Consider the following 24,900-nt stretch of genomic DNA (forward strand, 5'->3'; position numbering starts at 1 on the left):
GGACTAGAGATTATGGGTTACTGAGTTTTAATTTCGTGAGCAAAAAGTAAGGAGAGAAAGAGGATTTCATATATAAATATTCTCTTATAGCTAGAAGGTGTGCTGTTAACATAAAATGACCTTGCTTCCCACCTAGCATAATACTTCCCTACATGATTTAAACTCCTCTCTGCCCCTATCCCAAACCCTATTTTAGAGAATGACCTATACTGGAATGGAGTAGAAGAGTATGTCTCTGAGAGGATGATACCTAAAAGAACCATTTCCATACCTGGACTGGATGAGAAGTAAGGACTTTAATGCAGTTCCTAACCAGGAATCTGTTAAAACTTCAATTTCTGCTCTTAATCTCTGCAGTGCTTCCTTCCTCTGGGGACTGAGGAGGCCTTTGGGAATAAAAGCAGACACATTTATCATCTGACAACATACACTTGCTGATACTGAGAAAGCAACTTCTAAATTCAATTTAAAAAGTATGAGTCACTGAAATATTCTACTGAGTATATATACATATTTTCCATGAACACATATACTTCATTGAATTGCATTGTAGACAGGTGAATATAGACTGCTGTATATAGGGGTGGGGTCAAGAGGACAGGACCAGCCCCATGACCAGGGCCAACAGTGGATGGTGGAGTACACGGGCTCTACTACTGGCCTTAGAGATCCTTTATCTTCTGAGAAATTGCTTGAAAGATTATTACCGAGCTAGTGGTGAAAATCATGATGAGTGCAATGAGCAGGGATGTCGAGGAACAGGGTACAGATGTTCAGACACTTGGTGGTGGAGGCACAGGCCTGGGCCCTGGTCAGGTCCTCCACCATCTTCCTGACCCTAGACTTCATGGAGTACACAAATGCTGTGAAGCCCAGGAAGCACTAGTTCACGAAGAACACTTTGAACAGGATTCCGGCATGGAGGTCTCACTGCGGATGTGGATCACAGAGGACATCAAGCGAGCAGAGCTGTGGGGTGCCCCCAGCACGGTAACTTCGTGTTTCTCCTTGAGCATCTCCTAGTTTGGTGGGAGGCCAGTGTTGGTGTTAGTGAACAAGGATTTGGAAGTGTAGTTATTGGTGTCAAGACAAGACCAGCTGTCTTTTTTTGTTTGAGATGGAGTCTCTCTCTCTCGGCCAGGCTGGAGTACAGTGGCACGATCTCGGCTCACTGCAACCTCTGCCTCCTAAGTTCAAGCAATTCTCTGCCTCAGCCTCCCAAAGAGCTGGGTTTACAGGTACCCACCACCACGCCTGGATAATTTTTGTATTTTTAGTAGAGACGGGGTTTCACCATCTTGGCCAGGCTGGTCTTGAACTCCTGAGCTCATAATCCACCCACCTTGTCCTCCCAAAGTGCTGGGATTACAGGTGTGAGCCACCATGCCTGGCTTTTTTTTTTTTTGTTGTTGTTAATTTTTCTTCTTGGAGAACCTTTAGAGTGGTGCTACTCAGAATGCTATTTTTTCTTTATCACAGTGTTTTGGGGATGTTCTGGCAAAAATACATTTTAAAAAACTGTTGTTACAGGAACACAATAACAACAATAAAATCAGCTGACAGAAACATTATAATAAAATTCTGGTGCAAGCTTCTTTCATCACCAACTAATAGCATATCTTTTGCAGACTGGTGGACCACACTTTGACTAGCACTGCTTAGAATATGACATCAAGAACCAAAGTAGAAAAAATTAGTGTTACAGCTAGAAGAGTCCTCAGCATTTCTTTTTTTATTTTTGAGATGGAGTTTTGCTCTTGTTGCCCAGGCTGGAGTACAATGCCACGATTTCGGCTCACCACCACCTCCGCCTCCCGGGTTCAAGCGATTCTCCTGCTTCACCCTCCCAAGTAGCTGGGATTACAGGTATGCGCCACCACGCCCAGCTAATTTTTGTATTTTTAGTAGAGACAGGGTTTCTCCACATTGGTCAGGCTGGTCTTGAACTCCTGACCTCAGGTGATCCACCCACCTTGGACTCCCAAAGTGCTGGGATTACAGGCATGAGCTACCACGCCCGGAAATGTCTTTAGCATTTCTAATCTCTCTGTAAAGAAACCAAAGCCCAAAGGACAAAAAGGGCTCTGTCTAAGATTACACAGTAAGTTAGTAGCTTTCGGTCTTAAGAAGTCTTTCCATTATTCTACAGAATTCCCATGGTGACTACATGTCTACTTGCTTCAGGACATGATGACATGAAATTCCAGTTTGAATAATTCTCTGTACTGTACTTCTAAAATAACTCCAACCGATAAGATACTAAAACATTGCCCAAGATTAGATAACTAGGCACAAAGGAGAGCTCGTATGATGAGAGCCTGCTCTTAAACAATCGAGTTAAAATATTCAAACAGTAAATCTAGATCTGAATTTTCTATAGTGAAGGTTAAAAAAAAAATCCAGTATTCCATTAGGAATACTCCTGCTTTTAGCAGATGGCATTTTTGTGAGGAGAACTGGAGTATAATTTGTTTTCAGACTGATAGTTCCACAATGCAAGTCTAGAATTAGACGACTCTCTTAACATTTTGGATAAAACAATGCAACAACAAAACCAGTGCCTAGATATGATATACTCAACTCATACATGATGTGGTGCTTTTGTTAATTCATATTGTACAAAACATCCACATGGCCATTAATTTTAATCTGTTCTCCAAAGTAGGCTCAGAGGATTCTCACACAGGGTTACATCACTTTGTTTGGGACACCAGGTCAAGGCATTGGGCAGGGAAAAGATAAGAGACTCAGGCTGTATATGAAAACTAACAAAAGAAGGCTAATGTGTGTGAGAAAGACTTGGAGTTGTCAAAATAAAAAATACTGGCTTTGAATCGTGAGAAGAAATAAGCAATAAAAAGGGGAATCTGAAAAATGTAAATTAGACTCCTGAAGTCTGGAAGCCCATGACTTTTATCTGGTATTAGAGAGCTGTAAATGAACAAATTGATCTTTAAAGTCCTGTTCCTACTTTCTGAACCATATTGTAAGGCAACATGGTATAGTACAAGGGCTCTTGACCTTGAGTAAAATACCTCTAGGCCAGCAGTCCTCGACCTTTTCAGCACCAGGGACCAATTTCATAGAGGACAATTTTTGCATGGAAGTGGGTGGGGGCAAGGGGGTTCGAGACGAAATTGTTTCACCTCAAATCATCAGGCAATTAGATTTTCATAAGGAATATGCAACTAGATCCTTTGCATGTGCACTTCACAGTAGGGTTTGCTCTCCTATGAGAAAATAATGCCACCAGTGATTTGACAGGAGGCGGAGCTCAGGCAGTAATGCTCACTTGCTATGCTGCTCACCTCCTGCTGTGCGGCCTGGATGCCAATGGAGCACTGACCAGTGCCAGTCTGAGGCCTGGGAATTGGAGACCCCTGCTTTATGCAGTCTATGTAATCCCCAAATCTTCGAGTAACATTTTTTATGTACGTATATCTTTGAGGGTGACGGTTTTGTTTTAAATATTTTCTCAAAAGGGTACCTCACTAAAAAAGGAGCTGCATTAAAGTGTTATGGACCGCGGCCAGGCATGGTGGCTCACGCCTGTAATCCAAGCACTTTGGAGGCCAAGGCAGGTGGATCACCTGAGGTCAGGAGTTCAAGACCAGCCTGACCAACATGGTGAAAAAAAAGGAAAGTGCAATGGACCAAAAAGTTAGGGAATGTGAATTTCAAACGTGGTATGGTTACAAATTTGCAATGTGACCATGAATAGGCTGCCCCCACTAGCCCTGTGACGGACATCACTTTTCTCAACTGCAAAATAAGGAATTTAGATTAGACTTCTGTCTCTTCTAATTCAAACAATCTGTGATTAATTAATTCTAAATAATAGAATTTTAGGCATAGTGGCATCTGGCATTTGAAATATTTCTGGTCAGAAAGAATTTCCAAGGTCCTTCAAATCACAACACACTAATATTGCCAACCTACAATCCTGGACCTAGGTTTCTGTCTGCAAAAACTTACTAGCTAGTTCTACTTGACTTGTCCTAACAGTTATATAAACCAGCCAAAAAAAAAAAAATGTGGCACCCAACTAACTAGCCTTGACAGTAGTTGTGACACCTCATCAAACATAGTCTACAGAACATGTTTCCTTTAAAAAGGCATTTGTCCAAAAAGAACAAGAGAACTTTCCAAAATTAGGCTTAGAGAGGCCCGTTAGAGATGTAGAGCTTCCTCCCAAAAGGTTTCAACCAAATCTCTATTTTTTTTTAAAATACGGAGTTTAACATGTTACTCTGGCATAATTTATAAGCAGTTGTCAGGGGAACCCTAAGGAATCCCTGGAAAGGAAAGAAGGAAACCATAAAGAAACAGAGAATCAGACTGGTTATATGCCACACTTACCACCCACGTTGCTTTTATGCTTATCATAGATTTCTCTCACTTTCCGGTAGCGGAAAGCTAGTTTCCTCATCCAGTCCACACCTCCCTGAACACCCACAGAGGAACCATGACTGCCACTACCTCCTGAGCCACTGAAACCATCTGTTGAGAAACTGTAGTTGCTGCAAAGAGAGAAGATAATAAAAATTAAGATTTATACAGCATAAAGTTTTTAGTTGAGTGCTATTTGGTTGAATTCTTGGTATCTGATAAGTAACCCAATGGCTTTAAGAATCTTCTTCCGGCCGGGCGCGGTGGCTCACGCCTGTAATCCCAGCACTTTGGGAGGCCGAGGTGGGTGGATCACGAGGTCAAGAGATCGAGACCATCCTGGTCAACATGGTGAAACCCCGTCTCTACTAAAAATACAAAAAATTAGCTGGGCATGGTGGCGCGTGCCTGTAATCCCAGCTACTCAGGAGGCTGAGGCAGGAGAATTGCCTGAACCCAGGAGGCAGAGGTTGCGGTGAGCCGAGATCGCGCCATTGCGCTCCAGCCTGGGTAATAAGAGCGAAACTCCATCTCAAAAAAAAAAAAAAAAAAGAATCTTCTTCCCCTTAATCTCTGTATGTCAGAGTCTATCTTTCATTAATTCTCTATCTCACCCTTATTACTTCTATAAAAGAAAGGATTGAGAGAGAAGAGAGGGAAGGAAAGGTAGAAACAATTCAAGCACCAGTATTCCTTAGAGGCTGACTTGGGATAAGGCATCTTTTTCACTAATGACAGAAAATAACCACACAGTGAAAAAAGCAGAATATAAAATTTTGTGAGTACACATACACACACAGTGATTGCAACTATGTAAAAAGCAGAAACATGAACAAATAATGAAATGAAATAGGCTAAAATGCTAACAATGGTAAGATAATGGCAGATGTTTTCTCAAGTGATCTGCTGGCTGGTTTATGTTCATAGGTCAGTGGCAGCTTCAAAATATGTCCACAAATTCTCTGATATTCATCTCTTCTAATTCTGCTCCCTTTGGGTATGGACTATACTTAGAATATAAACACAATGTGATAAGTGATAGTGCTAGGCTTCAGAGACTAGGCTTCTCCTGCTCTCTCTTGGAGCACTTGCTCTGGAAGAAGTCAGCTGTCCCGTGAGAACATTCAAGCAGCCCCATAGAGTGGCACGTGTAATGAGGAACTAAAGCCTCTGTCATCAGCCACATTTCAGAGATTGGAGGCACATTCTCCAGCTCCAGTTAAGCTTTCAGATGATTAGAGCTCTAGCCAACATCTTGATTTCAACCCCAGAAACACTAAAACTACCCCTAGGGCTGGGTACGATGGCTCATACCTGTAATCTCAGCACTTTGGGAGGCCGAGGTGGGTGGATTAACTGAGGTCAGGAGTTCCAGACCAGCCTGGCCAACATGTTGAAACCCTGTCTCTACTAAAAATATAAAAATTAGCTGGGTATGGTGACACATGCCTGTCGTCCCAGCAACTTGGGAGACTGAGGCAGAAGAATCACGTGACACCGGAAGGCAGAGGTTGCAGTGAGCTGAGATCATGCCACTGCACTCCAGCTTGGGTGAGATAGCTAGGCTCTGTCAAAAAAAACAAACAAACAAAAAAAAACTACCCCTGGCCAGGTACAGTGGCTGGTGCCTATAAGCCCAACTATTTGGGAGGCTAAAATGGGAGGATTCCTTGAGGCCAGGACTTTGACACTAGCCTGGGCAACATAGTGAGATCTCATCTCCAAGAAAATTTTCTTTTAATTAGCCGGGCATGGTGGTATGTACCTATTGTCCTAGCTACTTGGGAAGCTGAAGTGAGAGGACCACTTGAGCCCAGGAAGCTGTAGTGAACTATGATCGTACCATTGCACTCTAGCCTGGGCAACAGAGCAGGCCCTATTTCTTTGAAAAAACAAAACAAAACAGACAAACAAACAAACAAAAAACCAAAAAGAACCACTTCTGTACACTTAAGAAATGATAAAGATGGTAAATTATATTTTACCTTGACAAAATAACATTTGTAACAGTGAAAAAAAAATTAATAACAGATTTTCTAGATTTAAAATCCTTTAAATAGGCCACGTGTGGTGACTCATGCCTGTAATCCCAGCACTTAGGGAGGCCAAGGAGGGAGGATCACTTGGGTCCAGGAGTTCAAGACCAACCTGGGCAACACAGGGAGACTCAGCCTCTCTAAAAAATGTAAAAATTAGCAGGGTGTGGTGGAATGCGCTTGTGGGCCCAGCTAAAGGGCTGGGGTGGGAGGATCACTTGAGCCCAGGAGGTTGAGAGTACAGCAAGCTATGATCACACCACTGCACTCTAGTCTGGGTGCCAGAGACTTTGTCTTAAAAGGAAAAAAAGAGAAATTGAGTACAAGCTGGGTGTGGTGGCTCACACCCGTAATCCCAGCACTTTGAGAGGCTGAGGTGGGTGGATTGTTTAAGTTCAGGAGGTCAAGACATGCATAGGCAACATGGCACGCTTGTCTCTACTAAAAATACAAAAAATTAGCCAGGAGTGGTGATGTGTGCCTATGGTCCCAGGTATTTCAGGGGCTGAAGTGGGAGGATCATGTCGGGGAGGTAGGGGCAGAAGTTACAATCAGTCGAGATGGTGCCACTGCACTCCACCCAAAAATTAAAAAAAATAAAAAAGATACTGAGTACAGATTAATAAAATTAATACATTAAAATAAATAAAATAAAAAAATATTTTTAAAAAGAGAAAAAAAAGAAAAAACTAGTTAGGTCATTTTTAAGTTCCTCACCTACAGAAACTATAAGAGGATGTTCCATTTTTTGTTTGTTTTTTGTTTTTTAAGACAGAGCCTTGCTCTGTCACCTAGGTTGGAGTTGCAGTGGTGTGATCTCGGCAAACTGCAACCTCTACATCCCAGGTTCAAGCAATTCTCCTGCCTCAGCCTCCTGAGTAGTTAGGACTACAGGTGCATGCCAGCACACCTGGCTAATTTTTGTATTTTTAGTAGAGACGAGGTTTCGCCATGTTAGCCAGGCTGGTCTTGAACTCCTGACCTCAAGTGATCGGCCTGCCTTGGCCTCCTAAAGTGCTGGGATCACAGGCAGGAACTACTGCGCCTGGCCGTTTAACTGTTTTAAGCTACTAAACTTTGGGGTAGTTTGTTGTATAGCAACAGATAATACAATTATACAACTGTGAAGGATTAACATTTCATAAGTAAAGATCTAAAAATGATTGACAGAACAACTTTGTTCAGTCAAAAGTTAAAATAGAGTCCAATATGCTAAGAGTGAGATTTTGTGCTTAAGAAAATATAGCTGCCAAGACATAATAGGTAATTACTGGTTAGCCACATGTAAAAGAGAAATATAAACTGCTTCAGACCAGACTTTTCCCTAAAAAGAACAGTAAAGCGTTATAAGAATTGTGCCATGTGACACCACAACATGTACAACTAGATGCTGCACCTGAAAGTGAAACCTTCCAATCTTCTCAGTTCTACCTGAGTAGGTCCTTATCAAGGTGGTATGTCCAGTTCTGCTCTGTATTTTAGCATTTATGGGTAGGACGCTGAATTCTGGGGTAATTACTGGGAAGAACATTTTACTTATAAAAAGAGATAAACATTAAAACAAACTAATATGAAAATATGTGACAGTTTTTTTTTTTTTTTTAATAAGTCTTTAAGCTAGATAAATTTTTGGAACATTCTTTTTTTTTGAGACGGAGGTTTGCTCTTGCTTGTTGCCCTGGCTGGAGTGCAATGGCACAATCTCGGCTCATCGCAACCTCCACCTCCTGAGTTCAAACGATTTTCCTGCCTCAGCCTCCCAAGCAGTTAGGATTATAGGCATGCACCACCACGCCCGACTAATTTTGTATTGTTAGTACAGATGGGGTTTCTCCATGTTGGTCAGGCTGGTCTCAAACTCCTGACCTCAGGTGATCCGCCCACCTCGGCCTCCCAAAGTGCTGGGATTGCAGGTGTCAGCCATCTTGCCTGGCCCTTTTAGAACATTCCTAGCTAAGACTACTGGGCTAAAAGAAAGAGGAATGAGGAGCCTGGGCAAGCATTTTACCACTGAGATCTCCTTGGCTTAGCTTTCACTATAATAAAATATTGAAGATTTCCTTACAGAAGATTATTACTGACACAAACAGACTCCCATAGGTAGTTTCCTTCATGAAGTTCCAGTGTTTATTTGCAATTAAAACTACTCAGTCTGGAACCACATATTGTCCTGACTGAAAATCTAGCCAAAGAGAAATTAGTATGTCCTTTACTCTGGAATGGTTTTCCTCATCCCATCATTGCTATCCTTTTTTTTTTTTTTTTTTTCCCCTTCAGTAGAGTTGGGGTCTCCCTATGTTGTCCAGGCTGGTCTTGAACTCCTGGACTCAAGTGACCCTCCCGCCTTGCCCTCCCAAGGTGCTGGGATTACAGGGGTGAGCCACTGCACCTGGCTTGCTACCCTGTTCTTTAAGGTTCTGTTCTAATGCTACTCCACTGAGAAGGCTTCTCCAATGTTGGCACTACCTACTCCCTATTGCCATCAGCTTTCTTCTCATGCTCCACAGCATTTTCTATTGCCACTTTCTCACACTGTAAATCATGGTTAACAATGTTTGTTTCTATGTCCTCTGAGAGGTTGTGAGTTCTTTCAGAGATATATTCTATTCATCTTTGTTTTCCTCCAAACCTAGACAGATCTCGCACATAACAGGTGTACTGGTGTTCAACAATCATTGTGTTTATCACCTCAAATCTTGGCCATTGTCATCAGAAGCCACATCTTCCACATGTACCTGGTCACACTCCTGTTAAAAGACAAAACACACTACTTCAGTCCAGGGAGTAGAAGTGCTATTACCGTTATGACATACTATACAAAGACCACATACAATGGCAGGATGATGAAATGCCTTATGGAATCTCTTACGAGTGGGTGATCACTCTCACACCCCTTGCTGTCTAATTTCTTTTAAGGCCTGATTCACATCCCACAGTCTTCATGAATTCTGTAACTATCCCATCCCTTATTTCTACTCTTATCTTAATATTTCATTTCTCCAACAGCTCATGGGAATAACCACAAGCTCCCTTATACTTCAAATGTTCCTATGTCCTACACTAGACTGTAAGTCCTATTACAGTACAGGTCTCTTGGGGTGGGAGCCACATCTCACATTTCCTTTGCATCTCTCTGATTGTTAAGTAGGTTGTGCCCAATACATTTTTACAGACAAAGCAGACGCTGGTAGAATGCGGTATTAAAACCCAGAATGACTGAAATTTCTAACTTCAAAGTCAGGAATTAGAAGAGGTCATCTAAGGCAATCTCCTCATGTTTTAAAAGTGAAGTGAAATGATTTTTTCAAAGTCATACCATTAATGAGTTGTAGAAAGAGATCAGAAATAACCTACGTTATTTTTTTCTGCTTCTTTTTTTCCCCCTGCTTCTAATCCAAGGCTCTTTCCACCAAGCCCATGCTATTACTGACATAAAATGCCGCCCACTGCCTAAATGATGGATGTACTCCTCTGATACCACCTAGGGTACCTGCATCAGAATCCTCTGGGGAAGTTTTTTAAAAATGCATACTGTTGGGTCAATCTCAGACCTACTTGAATCAGAATTTCTGGGAGTGAAGTCCTAGAATCTGCACTTTAAAGAAGCTCCCCAGGTGATTCTTATGCCCCCTAAAGTTGAGAAGCACTGACCTGGGGGGCAGGAACACATTCAGGTCAAATTCTTCACAGAACTTTCAGTCCTGAGTGAGGACTATGTCTAGAAAATCATTACAAATACAATTTGGCAATAATTATTGGCATGTAGTAGGTTTTCATAAATGTTTGCTGAATAAAAACTATGATGTCCTAATTTATCAACACATGAAGTTGAGGAAAGATTAAAGCATTATGGAGTATATACAAAAGTACTGGAGCTCGGGGCACTATTAATTTACTGAAGCATGGTCTGTTGGGTAGAAGAGACATTTATTTAAAAAGAAAAAAGATTACTTTATGTTGGCTGGGCGAAGTGGTGGTTCACACTGGTAATCCCAGTACTTTGGGAAGCCAAGGTGGGAGGATCACTTGAGCTCAGGAGTTTGAGACCAACCTGGGCAATATAGTGCAACCCCATCTCTATTACTTAAAATAAAATAAAGGTTAAAAAAAAAAGATTACTTTGTGTTTATAAAATGCCATTTTTTTTTTTTTGAAAGACACGAGTCTCACTCCGTTGCCCAGGCTGAAGTACAGTAGCGCAATGTTTGCTCACTGCAGTCTCCGCCTCTCAGGTTCAAGCAATTCTCCTGCCTCAGCCTCCTGAGTGGGTGAGATTACAGGCATGTGCCACCATACCCAGCTAATTTTTATATTTTTGGTAGAGATGGGGTTTTACCATGGTGCCCATGCTGGTCTGGAACTCCTGACCTCAAGTGATCTGCCCGCCTCGGCCTCCAAAAGTGTTGGGATTACAGGCACGAGCCAATGCGCCCAGCCTATAAAATCCTATCTTGTTTTACTTTAAAATTTTCATGATTTTCAAAACTAGGTAATATATATATAGTACACAGCTCAAAATTCAAAGTACGTGAAGTAAAAAGTATGCTCCCTCCCACCTTTATGTCCCAGCAGCTTATCCCTCTCCATAGATGGTAATAACTGTTGGTAGTTTCCTGTGTAGGATGACTGCTTAACTGAGGCCCAGAACAGGAAGATAACTTTCTCCATGTGAGATTCACATTCTGGTCTTCTGACTCCCTGTCCTGTGCTCCTTCCACTACACCATGTTCACCTCAAGGGTGAACTCAAAATATCAAAGCTAAAAAATTTCACCATGAAGCTCTTAGTGTTTCCTGGTTTTTCTGGCACCTAACTATAACATTACTCTGAATATCAAGGTTAACCTATACATGAACAATAAACGTAAAAATATGATGGGTTAGAGTAACCATTTATAGATTTGATAAATCAGGAGACTATCCTTTAAGAATGTAAAATTGAAGAAAAGTCAAAATATAATTGAGAGTGTAAATAATCAAATTCACTTTATATATATTATTTAATAAGATTATTAAGTCAGAATATTGGTTTATATGCCAGTGTTTTGCCTGATGGGTTGGTCTTTCCCCAGTGCTAGATCACCTCCAAATAAGCTAATAAAAATCAAATTTTTGAGTCAATAAAATTGAAGGTCGGAATCAAAACTGTGGTAACCCAACTAAAGCAACTATTTCTCTAAGACTATGTATGTATGCCTTAGTGGCCAGCTGGCCTCTCCATATCCACCCTATCTAACCACATATCTTCTAAATATAACAGGCAAAGGCTCTAAAGTTACTGAATAAAATGTCTCACTGAAGCACAGAAACAATTTCAAATGCTTACCTCTAAGTCATTGAAAAATAGATGAGTATCAGCCACTTCAAAAATCATTTCTTCCATTGTTAAACCTGAGCCAATCACTACTGTTGGGTCCTAGAAGACAGTAAGAAGAAATCAGCTTGATTTGGCAGTCACAGTCCTGATTCTAATCTTCAAATTTCAAAATATTTTAGGTAAAGGCCAAAACACATGGGCCCCCAACTATGCTTCAACTATCATTGATGCAATTTCATTCACAGTTATGAGAATCCAGAATTGTAAAATAGAGAAGACATGGACAGTTAAACATTTCAGGACTTTATTTTCTAGAAATTTGTAATTTCATACAGATAAATAAATACAGAAAATATGTTTTTAAAATTATACAATGTTGGCCAGGCAAGGCAGCTAACTGACACCTGTAATCTCAGCAATTTGGGAGGCTGAGGCAGGAAGACTGCTTAGGGCCAGGAGTTCTAGACTAGCCAGGGCAATAAAGCAAGACCCGTCTCCATAAAAAATAAAATTTGGGCAAGTATAGTGACTCGCGCCTGTAATTCCAGAACTCTGGGAGTCTGAAACAGGTGCATGGCTTGAGCCTAGGGCTTTGAGACTAGCCTGGGCAACATGGTAAAATCCTGTCTCTACAAAAAACACAAAAATAGCTGGGCATGGTGGTGCACACCTGTAATCCCAGGTACATGATGGTGTACACCTGCAGTCCAAGGCTGAGGTGGGAGAATCACTTGAACCCAGGAAGTGGAGGCTGCAGTAAGCTGAGATCGCCCCACTGCACTCTAGCCTGGGTAACAGAATGAGACCGTGTGTGTGTGTGTGTGTGTGTGTGTGTGTGTGTGTGTGTGTGTGTGTGTGTGTGTGTGTGTCTGTGTGTGTGTTTCTACATACATATTACATATACAGTGATAGAATTTATATAAATTACACATTATATATTTATGTAAAATATATCATACATATTTATGTATATAATACATATGTAAAATATATCATATATTTATGTAAAATGTATATGTAATTTATATAAATATATAATTTATATATTTATATTAAAATATATATGTAATTATATACATTTATATATAATTCATATAAATTATGATATATGTAAATATAGTCATATATTATTTTAATATGTTATATAATATATATGTTATATAATTATATATATATTATATATATATGTTATATATTATATATATACTGTATTTTTACATTCTGGTCTTCTGACTCCCAGTCTTATGCTCTTCACCTCAAAGGTGAACTTAAATGTCAAAGCCAAAATTTTTACCATGAAGCCTAGTGTTTGTTTATAAGGTAAAAAAAAAAAAAAAAAAAAGTTTTCATGAAATAATATTATGTGTAAATGTAAATATATAAATTTTTATTTTTCTGAGACAGTGTCTCGCTCGCCTGACTGGAATGCAGTGGCACCGCAACCTCTGCCTCCCAGGTTCAAGAGATCTTCTTCCTCAGCCTCCCAAGTAGCTGGGATTACAGGCGCACACCATCACGCCCAGCTAATTTTTTGTATTTTTAGTAGAGATGGGGTTTCACCATGTTAGCCAGGATGGATCGATCTCTTGACCTTGTGATCTGCCCGCCTCGGCCTCCCAAAGTGCTGGGATTACAGGCATGAGCCACTGCGCCCAGCGTAAATATATAAAATTTTGGTTTTTTTTCCTATGTTCCCCCATTCACAATACAGACCAGACACAGGGGCTGAGCTGAGGTGTATATGGAGTAGGTTTACTCTACCTCCTCTTTCTATACTGTCAGTGTAAGAACACAGCCTGTGGTAAGCATCAGGAGGCTAATATATAAAATTTTCATATACACTTTGGGATTACAGACGAGATCCACCGTGCCTTATTTTATATATATATATATATATACACACACATATATATATACACACACATATATATGTATATATATATATTTTATATATGTATATATGTGTATATATATTATACATATATATTTTTTAAATTTTATATATTTTTACAATCAGTTTAGTTATATAGCTTATATGCTTCTGTGAGCATGCCAGATTAGACACTAACAGCCTGTAGAAAATACTAACAGAGGCTGGGTATAGCAGCTCATGCCTATCATCACAGCACTTTGGGAGGCCGAGGCAGGAGAATCACCTGAGCCTCAGCTTTCAAGACCAGACTGGGCAACATAGTGAGATCCCATCTCTTAAAAAAAAAAAAAAAAAAAAAAATTAGCCAGGTATGGAGGCATGTGCCTGTAGTTCCAGATACTTGGGGGGCTGAGGCAGGAGAATTCCTTTAGCCCAGGAGGTCAAAGCTGCAGTGAGCTGTGTTTGTTTCACTGCACTCCAGCCTGCATGACACAGTGAGACATTATCTCAGGAGAACAAAAAGAAAAACTTCCTGGCTGGGCACAGTGACTCACGCCTGTAATCCCAGCACTTTGGAAGACCGAGGTGGGAGGATTGCTTGAGGCCAGGAGTTCGAGTCCAGCCGGGCCAACATGGTGAAACCCCATCTCTACTGAAAAACAAAAATTAGCCAAGCAGGTGGTGGGCACCTGTAATCCCAGCTGCTTGGGAAGCTGAGGGAAGAGAATCATTTGAACCCAATGGCAGAGGTTGCAGTGAGCAGAGATCATGCCACTGCACTCCAGCCTGGGCGACAAGAGCAAGACTCCATCTCAATCAATCAATCAATAAACAAACAAACAACAAAAAAAACTCTCCTAACAAAAACATTAGTAACAATATGAAATAACTGGAAGTAACAGGACAGGCAAGAAAGGCAGATATTTTTATTTTTTGAGATGGGGTCTTGCTAAGTTGCCCAAGCTGGATTTGAACACCTGGACTCAAGCAATCTTCCCACCTCAGCCTCCTGGGTAGGTGAGACTACAGGTGCATGCCACTGCATCTGGCTGGAAGCAGATATTTTTATAAAATTTATTCACAGAAACTGAAAAATATGAGCTAGGAGGTAATTTAGTATAGAAATACATAGCCTAATTGTCTCAAAACAGCCCATCCTGTTAAAACTGCTATGTAGATATAACAAGTTTTGTTGAGTGCATTTAGTTTAAAAAGACATGTAATCTATTTTAGAAAGATATTTTACCTATATATTTTATTTAAATATCTGGCATATATTTGGCTAAATAAAATGCTCAGTTTGGGCTGTTAAAAGTGTGTTAAGGAATAAGATATCAGCCTCTGGAATTTATTAATAAAATTCTCGAGACTCTGCTCTGTTTTCAGCTTCATTTCTACACTTTAATCTTTACAAAATGCCATTCTCCTACATCTTCAGCTTTCAGCACTGGTTCTAGTAGTTTCTAGATTTACCATCAATTCTGCCTATGTAGCCTGCCTAATACAAGCTATTTGCAAGCCATTTGTTGAAGTTTTACATAGAAAGTGAAAAGCCAGCCAACAGGGGTAGCAGAGAAATAGTTATGTGTCAGAAGAGGGAGAGTTACAACAGAGAAGACTCAAATTACCTTTCCATATTTCTGAGCATAGGAGCCAGTAAGAAGTGAGTGGAAGATGATGATGGTTTCATCCAAGTCCCATAAAAATACCCGCTGAGGAAAGAAAATACAAAAAATGAGTATATTTTCCAATTACAATAAATGAAACTAGAAATTGATAACAGAAAGAAAACTGGGAAATTCACCAATATGTAGAAATTAAACAATACGGCCGGGCGCGGTGGCTCAAGCCTGTAATCCCAGCACTGTGGGAGGCCGAGGCGGGTGGATCACGAGGTCAAGAGATCAAGACCATCCCGGTCAACATGGTGAAACCCCGTCTCTACTAAAAATACAAAAAATTAGCTGGGCATGGTGGCGCGTGCCTGTAATCCCAGCGACTCAGGAGGCTGGGGCAGGAGAATTGCCTGAACCCAGGAGGCGGAGGTTGCGGTGAGCCGAGATCGCGCCATTGCACTCCAGCCTGGGTAACAAGAGCGAAACTCCGTCTCAAAAAAAAAAAAGAAATTAAACAATACAACCTTAAACAATCAATGGGTCAAAAAAGAAATCATAAGTGAAATTAGAATATACCTTGAGGTGACTGAAAACAGAAATAAAACATTAAATTTGTGGAATACAGTGAAAGTGCTAAGAAGAAAAATTATAAATGTATTATACATATATATGTATTTTATACACACATTAAAAAAGACAAATGATCTCAAATCTATTGCCTAACTGCATATCTTAAGGAACTAGAAAAAGAGCAAAATAAACATAAAGCTAGCAGTAGGAAGGAATTAACAATGCTAGCTCAGAGATAAATAAAAGAGAGACTACAAAAACAACAGAGAAAAATCAATGCAACAAAAAGTTGGTTCTTCAAAAATATCTATAAAATTGACAACCTTTAAAAAAATTGACAATCTTTTAGACAAGACTGACTAAGGAAAATATAGAGAAGATTCAAATGACTAAAATCAGAAATGAAAGTCGGGTCATCACTACCAATTTTATAGAAATAAGGATTACAAGAGAATACTAGAATACAAGAGAATATTATGCCAAATGATCGCATAAACCAGGTGAAATGGTCAAACTCCTAGAAATACATAGCATAAAGTACCAAAACTGTCTCAAGAAGGAATAAAAAATCTGGTAAGAACTATAACTAGTAAGGAGATTGAATGCATAACTAAAAACATCCCAACAAAGAAATGCCCAGGACAAGAAGGTTTCAATAGTGAGTTCTACCAAACATTTAAAGAATTAACATGAATCCTCAAACTCTTACAAAAAATGGAAGAAGAGGGAACACTTCCTGACTAATGCAATTAGGCCAGCATTATCCTGATACCAAAGTCAGACTAAGGCACTACAAGAAAACTATAGACCAATATCGCTTATGAAACGATATAAAAATACTCAACAGGCCAGGCACAGTGGCTCACACCTGTAATCCTAGCACTTTGAGACGCCGAGGCAGGCAGATTGCTTGAGCCCAGGAGTTTGAGACAAACCTGTGCAACATGGTAAAACACCGTCTCTACAAAAAACACAAAAATTACCCAGTTGTGGTGGTACATGCCTACAGTCCCAGGTACTTAGGAGGCTGAAGGAGGATCACTTGGGCCTGGGAAGTCAAGGATGCAGTGAGCAGGGATCATACCATTGCACTCTAGTCTGGGCAACAAAGTGAGACCCTGTCTCAAAAAAAAAAAAAAAAAAAGCCTTTAAAAACCAAAAACCCCCACACATCTACAAAACTAAACAAAATTGAGGTAAACCAAATTCAACAGCATATTAAAAGAATTAAACATCATGGCCGGGCATGGTGGTTCATGCCTGTAATCCTAGCATGCTGGGAGGCCGAGGCAGGTGGATCACCTGAGGTCAGGGGTTCAAGACCAGCCTGGCTGACAAGGTGAAACCTCGTCTCTACTAAAATTACAAAAATTAGCCGGGTATGGTGGCGCACACCTGTAGTCCTAGCTACTCGGGAGGCTAAGGCAGGAGAATCACTTGGGGAGGCAGAGGTTGCAGTGAGCCGAGATCAGCTGTATTCCAGCATGAGCAACAGAGCAAGATTCTGTCTCAAAAAAAGAAAAAAGAATTAAACATCATAACCAAGTGGGATTAGCTCCCAGGACATAAGGATATAAAGATGGTTCCTTCAACATAAAAAAAATTAATTAGGAGTGCAAAAGGCTTATTGGAAAAACAATTATGCAAAGTAATGCATCACTTTAATAGAATAGAGGGGGAAAAAACTACACAATAATCTCAATTGATGCAGAAAATGCATTTGGCAACATTCAGCACCCTTTCTATTCCTAGTTTATTGGGATAGAAGGGAATGTCATTAATATGATTAAGACCATATATAAAAAATCCGTAACTAGTATCATACCTAGTGTTAAAAGACTGAAAGTTTTACTCCTGAGATCAGAAATAAGACAAGGATGCCTGTTTTTGCCACTTCTATTCAACATCGTACTACAAGTTCTAGCCAGAGAGATTTGGCAAGAAAGGGGAAAAAGACATCCAATTTGGAAAGGAAGAAGCAAAGTTATCTCTGTTTGCAGATGACATAATCTTTTTGTTTGAGATAGGGTGTCGCTGTCACCCAGGCTGAAGTGTAGTGGCACAATCGGGGCTCACTGCAATCTCCACCTCCTGAGTTCAAGCAATTCTCCTGCCTCAGCCTCCCAAATAGCTGAGATTACAGGTGTGTGCCACCACGCCCAACTAATTTTTTTTTAATTTTTGTATTTTCAGTAGAGACAGAGTTTTGCCATGTTGGTCAGGCTGGTCTCAAATTCCTGACCTCAGGTGATCCGCCCATCTTGGCCTTTCAATCATGGCTGGGATTGCAGGCATGAGCCACCACGCCTGGCTGATGCGATCTTATATGTAGAAAACCTTAAAAAATCCAGAAGAAATTGTTAAAGCTAATAAATAAATTCAGAAATCAGCTGTATTTCTATATACTTGCAATGAATAATTTTAAAAAGATATTTAAAAACCAATTCCATTTGTGATAGCATCAAAAAGAAGGAATAAATTTAACCAAGGAGGCAAAAGACACACACTGAAAACTATAAAAGACTGCTGAGAAAATTAAAGACATAGCTAAATAAATGGAAAGACATCCACGTTCATGGATTAGAAGACTTAATATTGTTAAGATGACAATACTACCCAAACCAATCTGCAAATTCAATGCAATCCCTATTAAAATCTCAATCGTTTTTAAAAAAAAACAAAACTGCATTCTAAAATTCTTATGAAATCTCAAGAAATCCCAAATAGCCAAAACTATTTTGAAACAGAACAAAATTGAAGGATTCACACTTCCTGATTTCAAAACTTACAGTAACCAAAACAGTGTAGTACTAGCATATGGACATATAGACAAATGGAATAAACTGAGAGTCCAGAAATAGTCTTACAAATATGATCAATGTTTCTTTTTTCTTTTAATTTTTACCTTCTTTTAGTATCACCCACAGTCAATACCATAAGTTAATTTTTCATAGAATGCCAAGACCATTCAATAAGGAAAATCTTTTAAACAAATACTGCTGGGAAAACTGGATATCCATACTCAAAACAATGAAGTTAGACCATTATCTTACACCATATACAAAATTAACTCAAAATGGAGAACAACCTAAATTTAAGAGCTAACCAATAAAAATCTCAGAAAAAAACATAAAAATCTTCATAACCTTGTATTCTTAAGTATTAACCAAGAAAACAAAACAAAAAGAAACAAGTATTACAACAATAGCACAGCAGTAATAGAAATCAGACTCCATAAACATTAAAAATTTTTGTACTTCAAAGGACAGTATTGAAAGAGTGAAAAGCTGACATACAGAATGAGAGAAAATATTTGAAGATTATATATCTGATTAATGTAAGGGCTTAATAATCTAGAATAATAGTCTAGAATATTAATAATATAGAATATAGAAAGAACTCCTACAACTCAACAATGAAAAACCAAACAACCCAGTTTAAAAATGGGCAAAGCGCCAGCCACGGTGGGCAAAGCGCCAGGCACGGTGGCTCATACCTGTAATCCTAGCACTTTGGGAGGCTCAGGCAGGTGGATCACCTGAGGTCAGGAGTTTAAAGTCTAACCTGGACAACAGGGTGAAACCCTGTCTCTACTAAAATTATAAAAATCAGCCAGGTGTGGTGGCATGCGCCTGTAATTCCAGCTACTTGGGAGGCTGAGGTACAAGAATCGCTTGAACCTGAGAGGTGGAGATTGCAGTGAGCCAAGATCATGCCACTGTACTAGGGAAATGCAAATCAAAGACTCCATCTCAAAAAAAAAAAAAAAGAAAAAAAAACACAAAAAAACACAATAAGATACCACTTCATATCTATTAGAATAGCTATTATCAAAAAAACAGGAAATAGTGAGTGTTGGTGAGGATGTGGACAAACTGGAACCTTTATATATTGCTGGTGAGAGTATAAAACCATGCAGCCACAGTGGAAAAATATGGTATATACATATAATAAAATATTCAGGCCAGGCGTGGTGGCTCATGCCTGTAATCCCAACAATTTGCGAGGCTGAGGTGGGTAGATCACAAGGTCAGGAGATCGAGACCATCTGGGCCGACAAGGTAAAACCCTGTCTCTACTAAAAATAACAAAAATTAGCTAGTGTGGTGGCATGTGCCTGTAATTCCAGCTATTTGGGAGGCTGAGGAAGGAGAATCGCTTGAACCTGGGAGGTGGAGATTGCAGTAAGCCAAGATCGCGCCACTGAACTTCAGCCTGGCGACAGAGCTAGACTACGTCTCAAAAAAATAAATAAATAAAATATTCAGACATTAAAAAAAATGAAATTCTCATATGTGCTACAACATGGATGAACCATAAAAACATATGGTAAATGAAATGTCTGGCACAAAAGGACAAATTTTCTATGATTCCACTTATATGAGATATCTGGAATAGGCAAAGTCACAGACAGAAAGCAGAATAGAGGTCACCAGAGGTTAGAAGAAGGGGAGAATGGGGAGTTATTGCTTAATGTGTACAGAGTTTTCATTTGGAATCATGAAAAAGTTCTAGAAATATACAGTGGTGATGTTATACAATATTATGAATGCATAATAGCACTAAATTGTATACTTAAAAATGGCTAAAATGGTAATTTTATGTATATTTTAGACAATTAAAAAATGAGTTCTCAGTTTTTCCTAAGAAATATATCAGAAATTTATTTTTCTTCTTCACTCCAAACCTCTGACAAAAGAGGAAGAGAGGCTTCAAATACAGCCTCAGTTCACCTATGTCTTATCAATGGACTCACTGTTAAACATATATTTCCCCTCATTAAATAACAGCACTATAGAAAAATAGAAAACAAAAAGATAATACAAAAACTCCATTTTTAGTACTCTACAAGTCCTTCTGGTCTTTAATAATGAAGTCAAATGTATGTCCATAATAAACTCAAATAGTACTATACCACAGAATAAATCAGTGCCAGTCTCATTAATAAGTTACCAGATCTGTTTGTGTCTTACAGAAACTTGGCTAAAAGCACTCTAGTCCTTTTCCTTTTAATTTTCTTTTCCTCTTTTCTTTTTGAGACAGAGTCTCACTCTGTTGCCCAGGCTGGAGTGCAGTGGCCTGATCATACCTCACTGCAGCCTCAACCTGCCAGGCTCAAGTGATCTTCCCAAGTAGGTGGGACCACAGGTGTGGGACTACAGTTGTGTGGCTAATTTTTGTTGTTTTTTTTTTTAAGAGATGAGGTCTCACTATGTTGCCTAGGCTAGTCTCAAACTCCTGGCCTCAAGCAATCCTCCCACCTTAGCCTCCCAAAGTGCTGGGATTAGAGGTGTGAGCCACCGCACCTAACCCTTTTAAAATTTTAAATAGAGAATAGTGTGACATTACTTGTAACTCCCTCTATTTTCTGAATATAATGAATTGTTTCTGTTCTCCTCTGGAATATACAGAATAATTTGTTTGTTTGTTTGTTTTTACATTTTTCTTTTCACTTGGCCAATTCAGTTTATTCTCTTCAGGAATTAAAGGGCACGCAACATAGTCCACATTATCTCTGTGAGCTTCAAAAACATGCTTGATAAACTTAAGAAGTGGGAAAAACAAAGCAGGCAACTCAAATGGGTTTATTCTCATACTTCTAATTCACTGTCTTGGGAAGAAGTGGCATCAGCTTTCCTTTTGCCCCGGTTCTTGCTAGTCATGTTTTTCCTGGACTGATCATCAGCATCTTTATTTGTTGTAGTCTGGGACAAAGATGGGCTTGTAGAAGGGTCTCCTGGAAAGGAAAAATGAGATATATGTTGTCAGTAGTCACAAGCTGTAAGAATCAGAGCAGGAAGAGGGTTAGCAGACTCTCTGTCCTTGTGAGTCATAATGCAGGGATAAAGGTTACAAAGCTAAACCTCACATAAGAAATTAGGAAATGTACATCTAGGCATTGAGCATCAGCACTGGTTAACGTCGGAAATTATAACCAGACTTTATATGCTTCCCCCATGATGGAAGAAAATATCAATCATGTTGTTTTGCCAAGAAAAAGCTGAACCTGAATCTTCATGGTCAAACTTCTAGATCGGAGTTTCTGACCTTGGCATAACTGACACTTTGGACTAGATAATTAATGGTTGTGGAGGGATGTCTCGTGCATTGTAGGATGTTTGGTTAAGTAGTATCCTTAGCATCTACCCACTAGATGCCAGTAGCACGCCCCTACCTAGTGTAACAACCAAAAATGTTTCCACACATTGCCAATCTCCAGTTGAAAACAACTGTTCATTCACCAATTTACAATAAAATAGAGAAGGCAGCAAGACACATTAAACCACCTTATGAGGATATAACTGTCAAAATTCAGACTGGGAAACAGTATGGGATAAACTCTCCAGTTTCTTCAACAAACAAGCTATGAGGGGGAGAAAAAGAGATGGGAGATTTATAGGTTAAAAGAGAAATCAAAATACCCATAACTACCAATCACAATTTCTGGGCCTTATTTAAATCCTAATTTCCCCACCCTCAAATTTTCAATTTATTTATTATTTCTATTTACTAATGAGATAAAAACTGTATATACTTTACATTGTTTTGAAATATGTATATACTGTGGAATGGCTTGAATCCTGATTAAACAAAAAGGGAAATAAAACATAACACTTGTGAGAAAGCTAGAAATAGAAATACATTTTGGTACTTGATGATATTAAAAAATTAAGACATTATTAGTATTGAACTTTTAAAGATGGGATAATGCCATTGTGGTTAAGTTGACGAGTACCTATTCACCTTTTAGAGAACAATGCCTGGAATCTGGGGAGGGAACTAGATATGTATAGCTAAAACAAAATTGCCCATAAGTTGATAATTGTTGAAGATGAATGATGGATATGTATGTATTCATCACATTAGCCTTGCAACTTTTCTCTTTGTTTGAAATTCTCCATTATTTAAAAGTTAAAATTGTTATGAAAAACAAAGGTATTTAGAAAAATGACTTTAAAAACTTAGTTTTCAATCAACACTAGCAACCATCTGTATGTCCACTTATCAGACTGGTAGGGTGAACCGCATAGAAAACTGCTCACTTGTTACATCGCACTGTTTCTAAACATGCATCAGTGCCAATGATAAACAGCGCTTTCCTCAATGAGCTACATGGTGGGAAAACCAACAACCAAATTTTTTTTTTTTTTTTGAGACAGAGACTCACTCTGTTGCCCAGGCTGGAGCACTGTGGTGCAATCTCAGCTCACTGCAGCCTCCGCCTCCTAGGTTCAAGTGATTCTTCTGCCTCAGCCTCCTGAGTAGCTGGCACTACACGTACGCACCACCACACTCAGCTAATTTTTGTATTTTTAGTAGAGATGGGGTTTCACCATGTTGGCCAAGATGGTCTCGATCCCCTGACCTCATGATCCACCTGCCTTGGCCTCCCAAAGTGTTGGGATTACAGGCATGAGCTACCGTGCCCAGCCGCTAACAACCAAATTTTCATTAAATATAGAGACAAATAAAAACTGTGTGTGTGTGTGTGTGTGTGTGTGTGTGTGTGTGTGTGTGTGTGTGTATTAAATGTGTCTAAGCTTTTATGTCAAAGGTTTTTAAATTGGACATTGTAACTCATTGTTACACTTCAGAGCTGTGAACCTCCTGAAATTGTAGGTTAAATTTTATGTATTTCTCTGAGAGAAAAGGACCATGCTTTCCTCAGAATCTTAAAGGGATCCAGGACATAGAAAGAACTATGGCTCTGAGGCCTTAGCAGCAGTTCAAAACCTGCACAGACTAAAACTGGAGTCCTTCAACTTTTACAAAATATTACAACATGCTGAAGCTCCCGGTGACAAGTGGGTTAAAGCTATAGGGAGAGCAGAGTAAGAATCAAAAATGGTCTTTTAGTTCTTGATACTTTTCTGTTCTGTTCTCAGCATCAGGTATACATTCAGCCTACCCATAGCCTGCTTCCAATATTTAAATACTCCTCACTTGAGAGGGAATGCCTACAGTATGGTAACAATGACTTAAGCCAGAGCAAAACTATGCTTACCATTGCCTAAAAGTACCTGTTGAATGAAGTGACCATAAGCCAAAGTTTTCAGAGCTGCAGTGCTTACCAGAGGAAAGTCTCTGTGCTGCAGGTGCAGGCACCATGACACTAGGCTTCTCCGACTGGTATGTGGTCGCTGCTAATGTGGTGCCCTCGGCATCACTGTTAGTCTGACCTGTGACTCCAAAGTTGGAGCTGGGGTAGCAGGCCTGGTACTGATTCTGACCCAGAATAGTATAGGTGGGATAATCCTGCAGGCCAAAGGAAATAAGAAAACAAGACTCATATAGCATACATTAATCTCAACACAAGACACTTTCTTCTCCCTGTTATTCATAATTATTTTCCTGAAACATTAATTTGACTTCTCATTTACCTATCTGACAGTGTCCAATCTAAATCAATGATTTTCAAAATGCATTCTGTGGAAACCTAAAAGTCAAGAGATATCCCAGGAGCAGTCTTTGGATAAGGAGACTACTGAGAGCAAAGGATCCTCTGTATTTTCATAAACATATACATGATGTCCCTTTTTCTACTCCAACAGCCTCTTCCCCCAATTTTATGTACAAAATTTTTAAACAGAATTTGAAGGAAACATTCTACTCTTTTTTTTTTTTTGAGATGGAGTCTTGCTCTGTCGCCCAGGCTTGTGTGCAGTAGCATGACTTCGGCTCATGCAACCTCTTCCTCTCAGGTTCAAGCTATTCTTCTGCCTCAGCCTCCCCAGTAGCTGGGACTACAGGTATGCGCCACTATGCCTGGCTAATTTTTTTGCATTTTTATTAGAGATGGAGTTTCACCACGTTGGCTTGGCCAGGCTGGTCTCCATCTCCTGACCTCATGATCCGTTCACGCTGGCCTCCCAAAGCACTGGGATTACAGGCGTGAGCCACCACACTCTGGAAATGAAATGAGCAATTAACCATGGTAATCCAGGATCAAAGGGGAAAATACCAAAACATGGAAGATGATAGCAAAAAGGAAAAGAAATTATTCTCAAAGAATTTGAGAAATGAACAGATTGGGCAAGGTTGTGAGAAAAATAATGAAAGATGTCTGGTCTGATTTTAGGCCCATGTTTATTAAGAAAAA

At 39.6% G+C, this 24,900-nt stretch overlaps 1 protein-coding gene and 1 non-coding gene across 9 annotated transcripts in view; both read right to left on the reverse strand.

Annotated features, from left to right (window-relative positions):
* The window catches only part of EYA3 (EYA transcriptional coactivator and phosphatase 3), a 111,908-nt gene that overhangs the window by 14,608 nt on the left and 72,400 nt on the right, over nt 1-24,900 (reverse strand). For all 8 annotated transcript variants that reach the window (XM_032246568.1, XM_032246569.1, XM_032246575.1 and 5 more), the window contains 7 exons: nt 23,873-24,056; nt 21,398-21,537; nt 15,243-15,326; nt 11,751-11,840; nt 9,114-9,172; nt 4,360-4,520; nt 272-386 (listed from right to left, as the gene is read on the reverse strand). In XM_032246568.1, the coding sequence (XP_032102459.1) occupies nt 272-386; nt 4,360-4,520; nt 9,114-9,172; nt 11,751-11,840; nt 15,243-15,326; nt 21,398-21,537; nt 23,873-24,056 (833 nt within the window). The remainder of the gene's footprint in view (nt 1-271; nt 387-4,359; nt 4,521-9,113; nt 9,173-11,750; nt 11,841-15,242; nt 15,327-21,397; nt 21,538-23,872; nt 24,057-24,900) is intronic.
* Nucleotides 13,428-13,559, reverse strand: LOC116529643. Its single transcript, XR_004259580.1, has one exon. It is a non-coding gene; the product is annotated as a small nucleolar RNA SNORA51 (small nucleolar RNA).

The sequence above is a fragment of the Sapajus apella genome, unplaced genomic scaffold (assembly GCF_009761245.1).
Source record: "Sapajus apella isolate SASKATOON/1434 unplaced genomic scaffold, GSC_monkey_1.0 scaffold62, whole genome shotgun sequence".
Taxonomy (NCBI): Eukaryota; Metazoa; Chordata; class Mammalia; order Primates; family Cebidae; genus Sapajus; species Sapajus apella.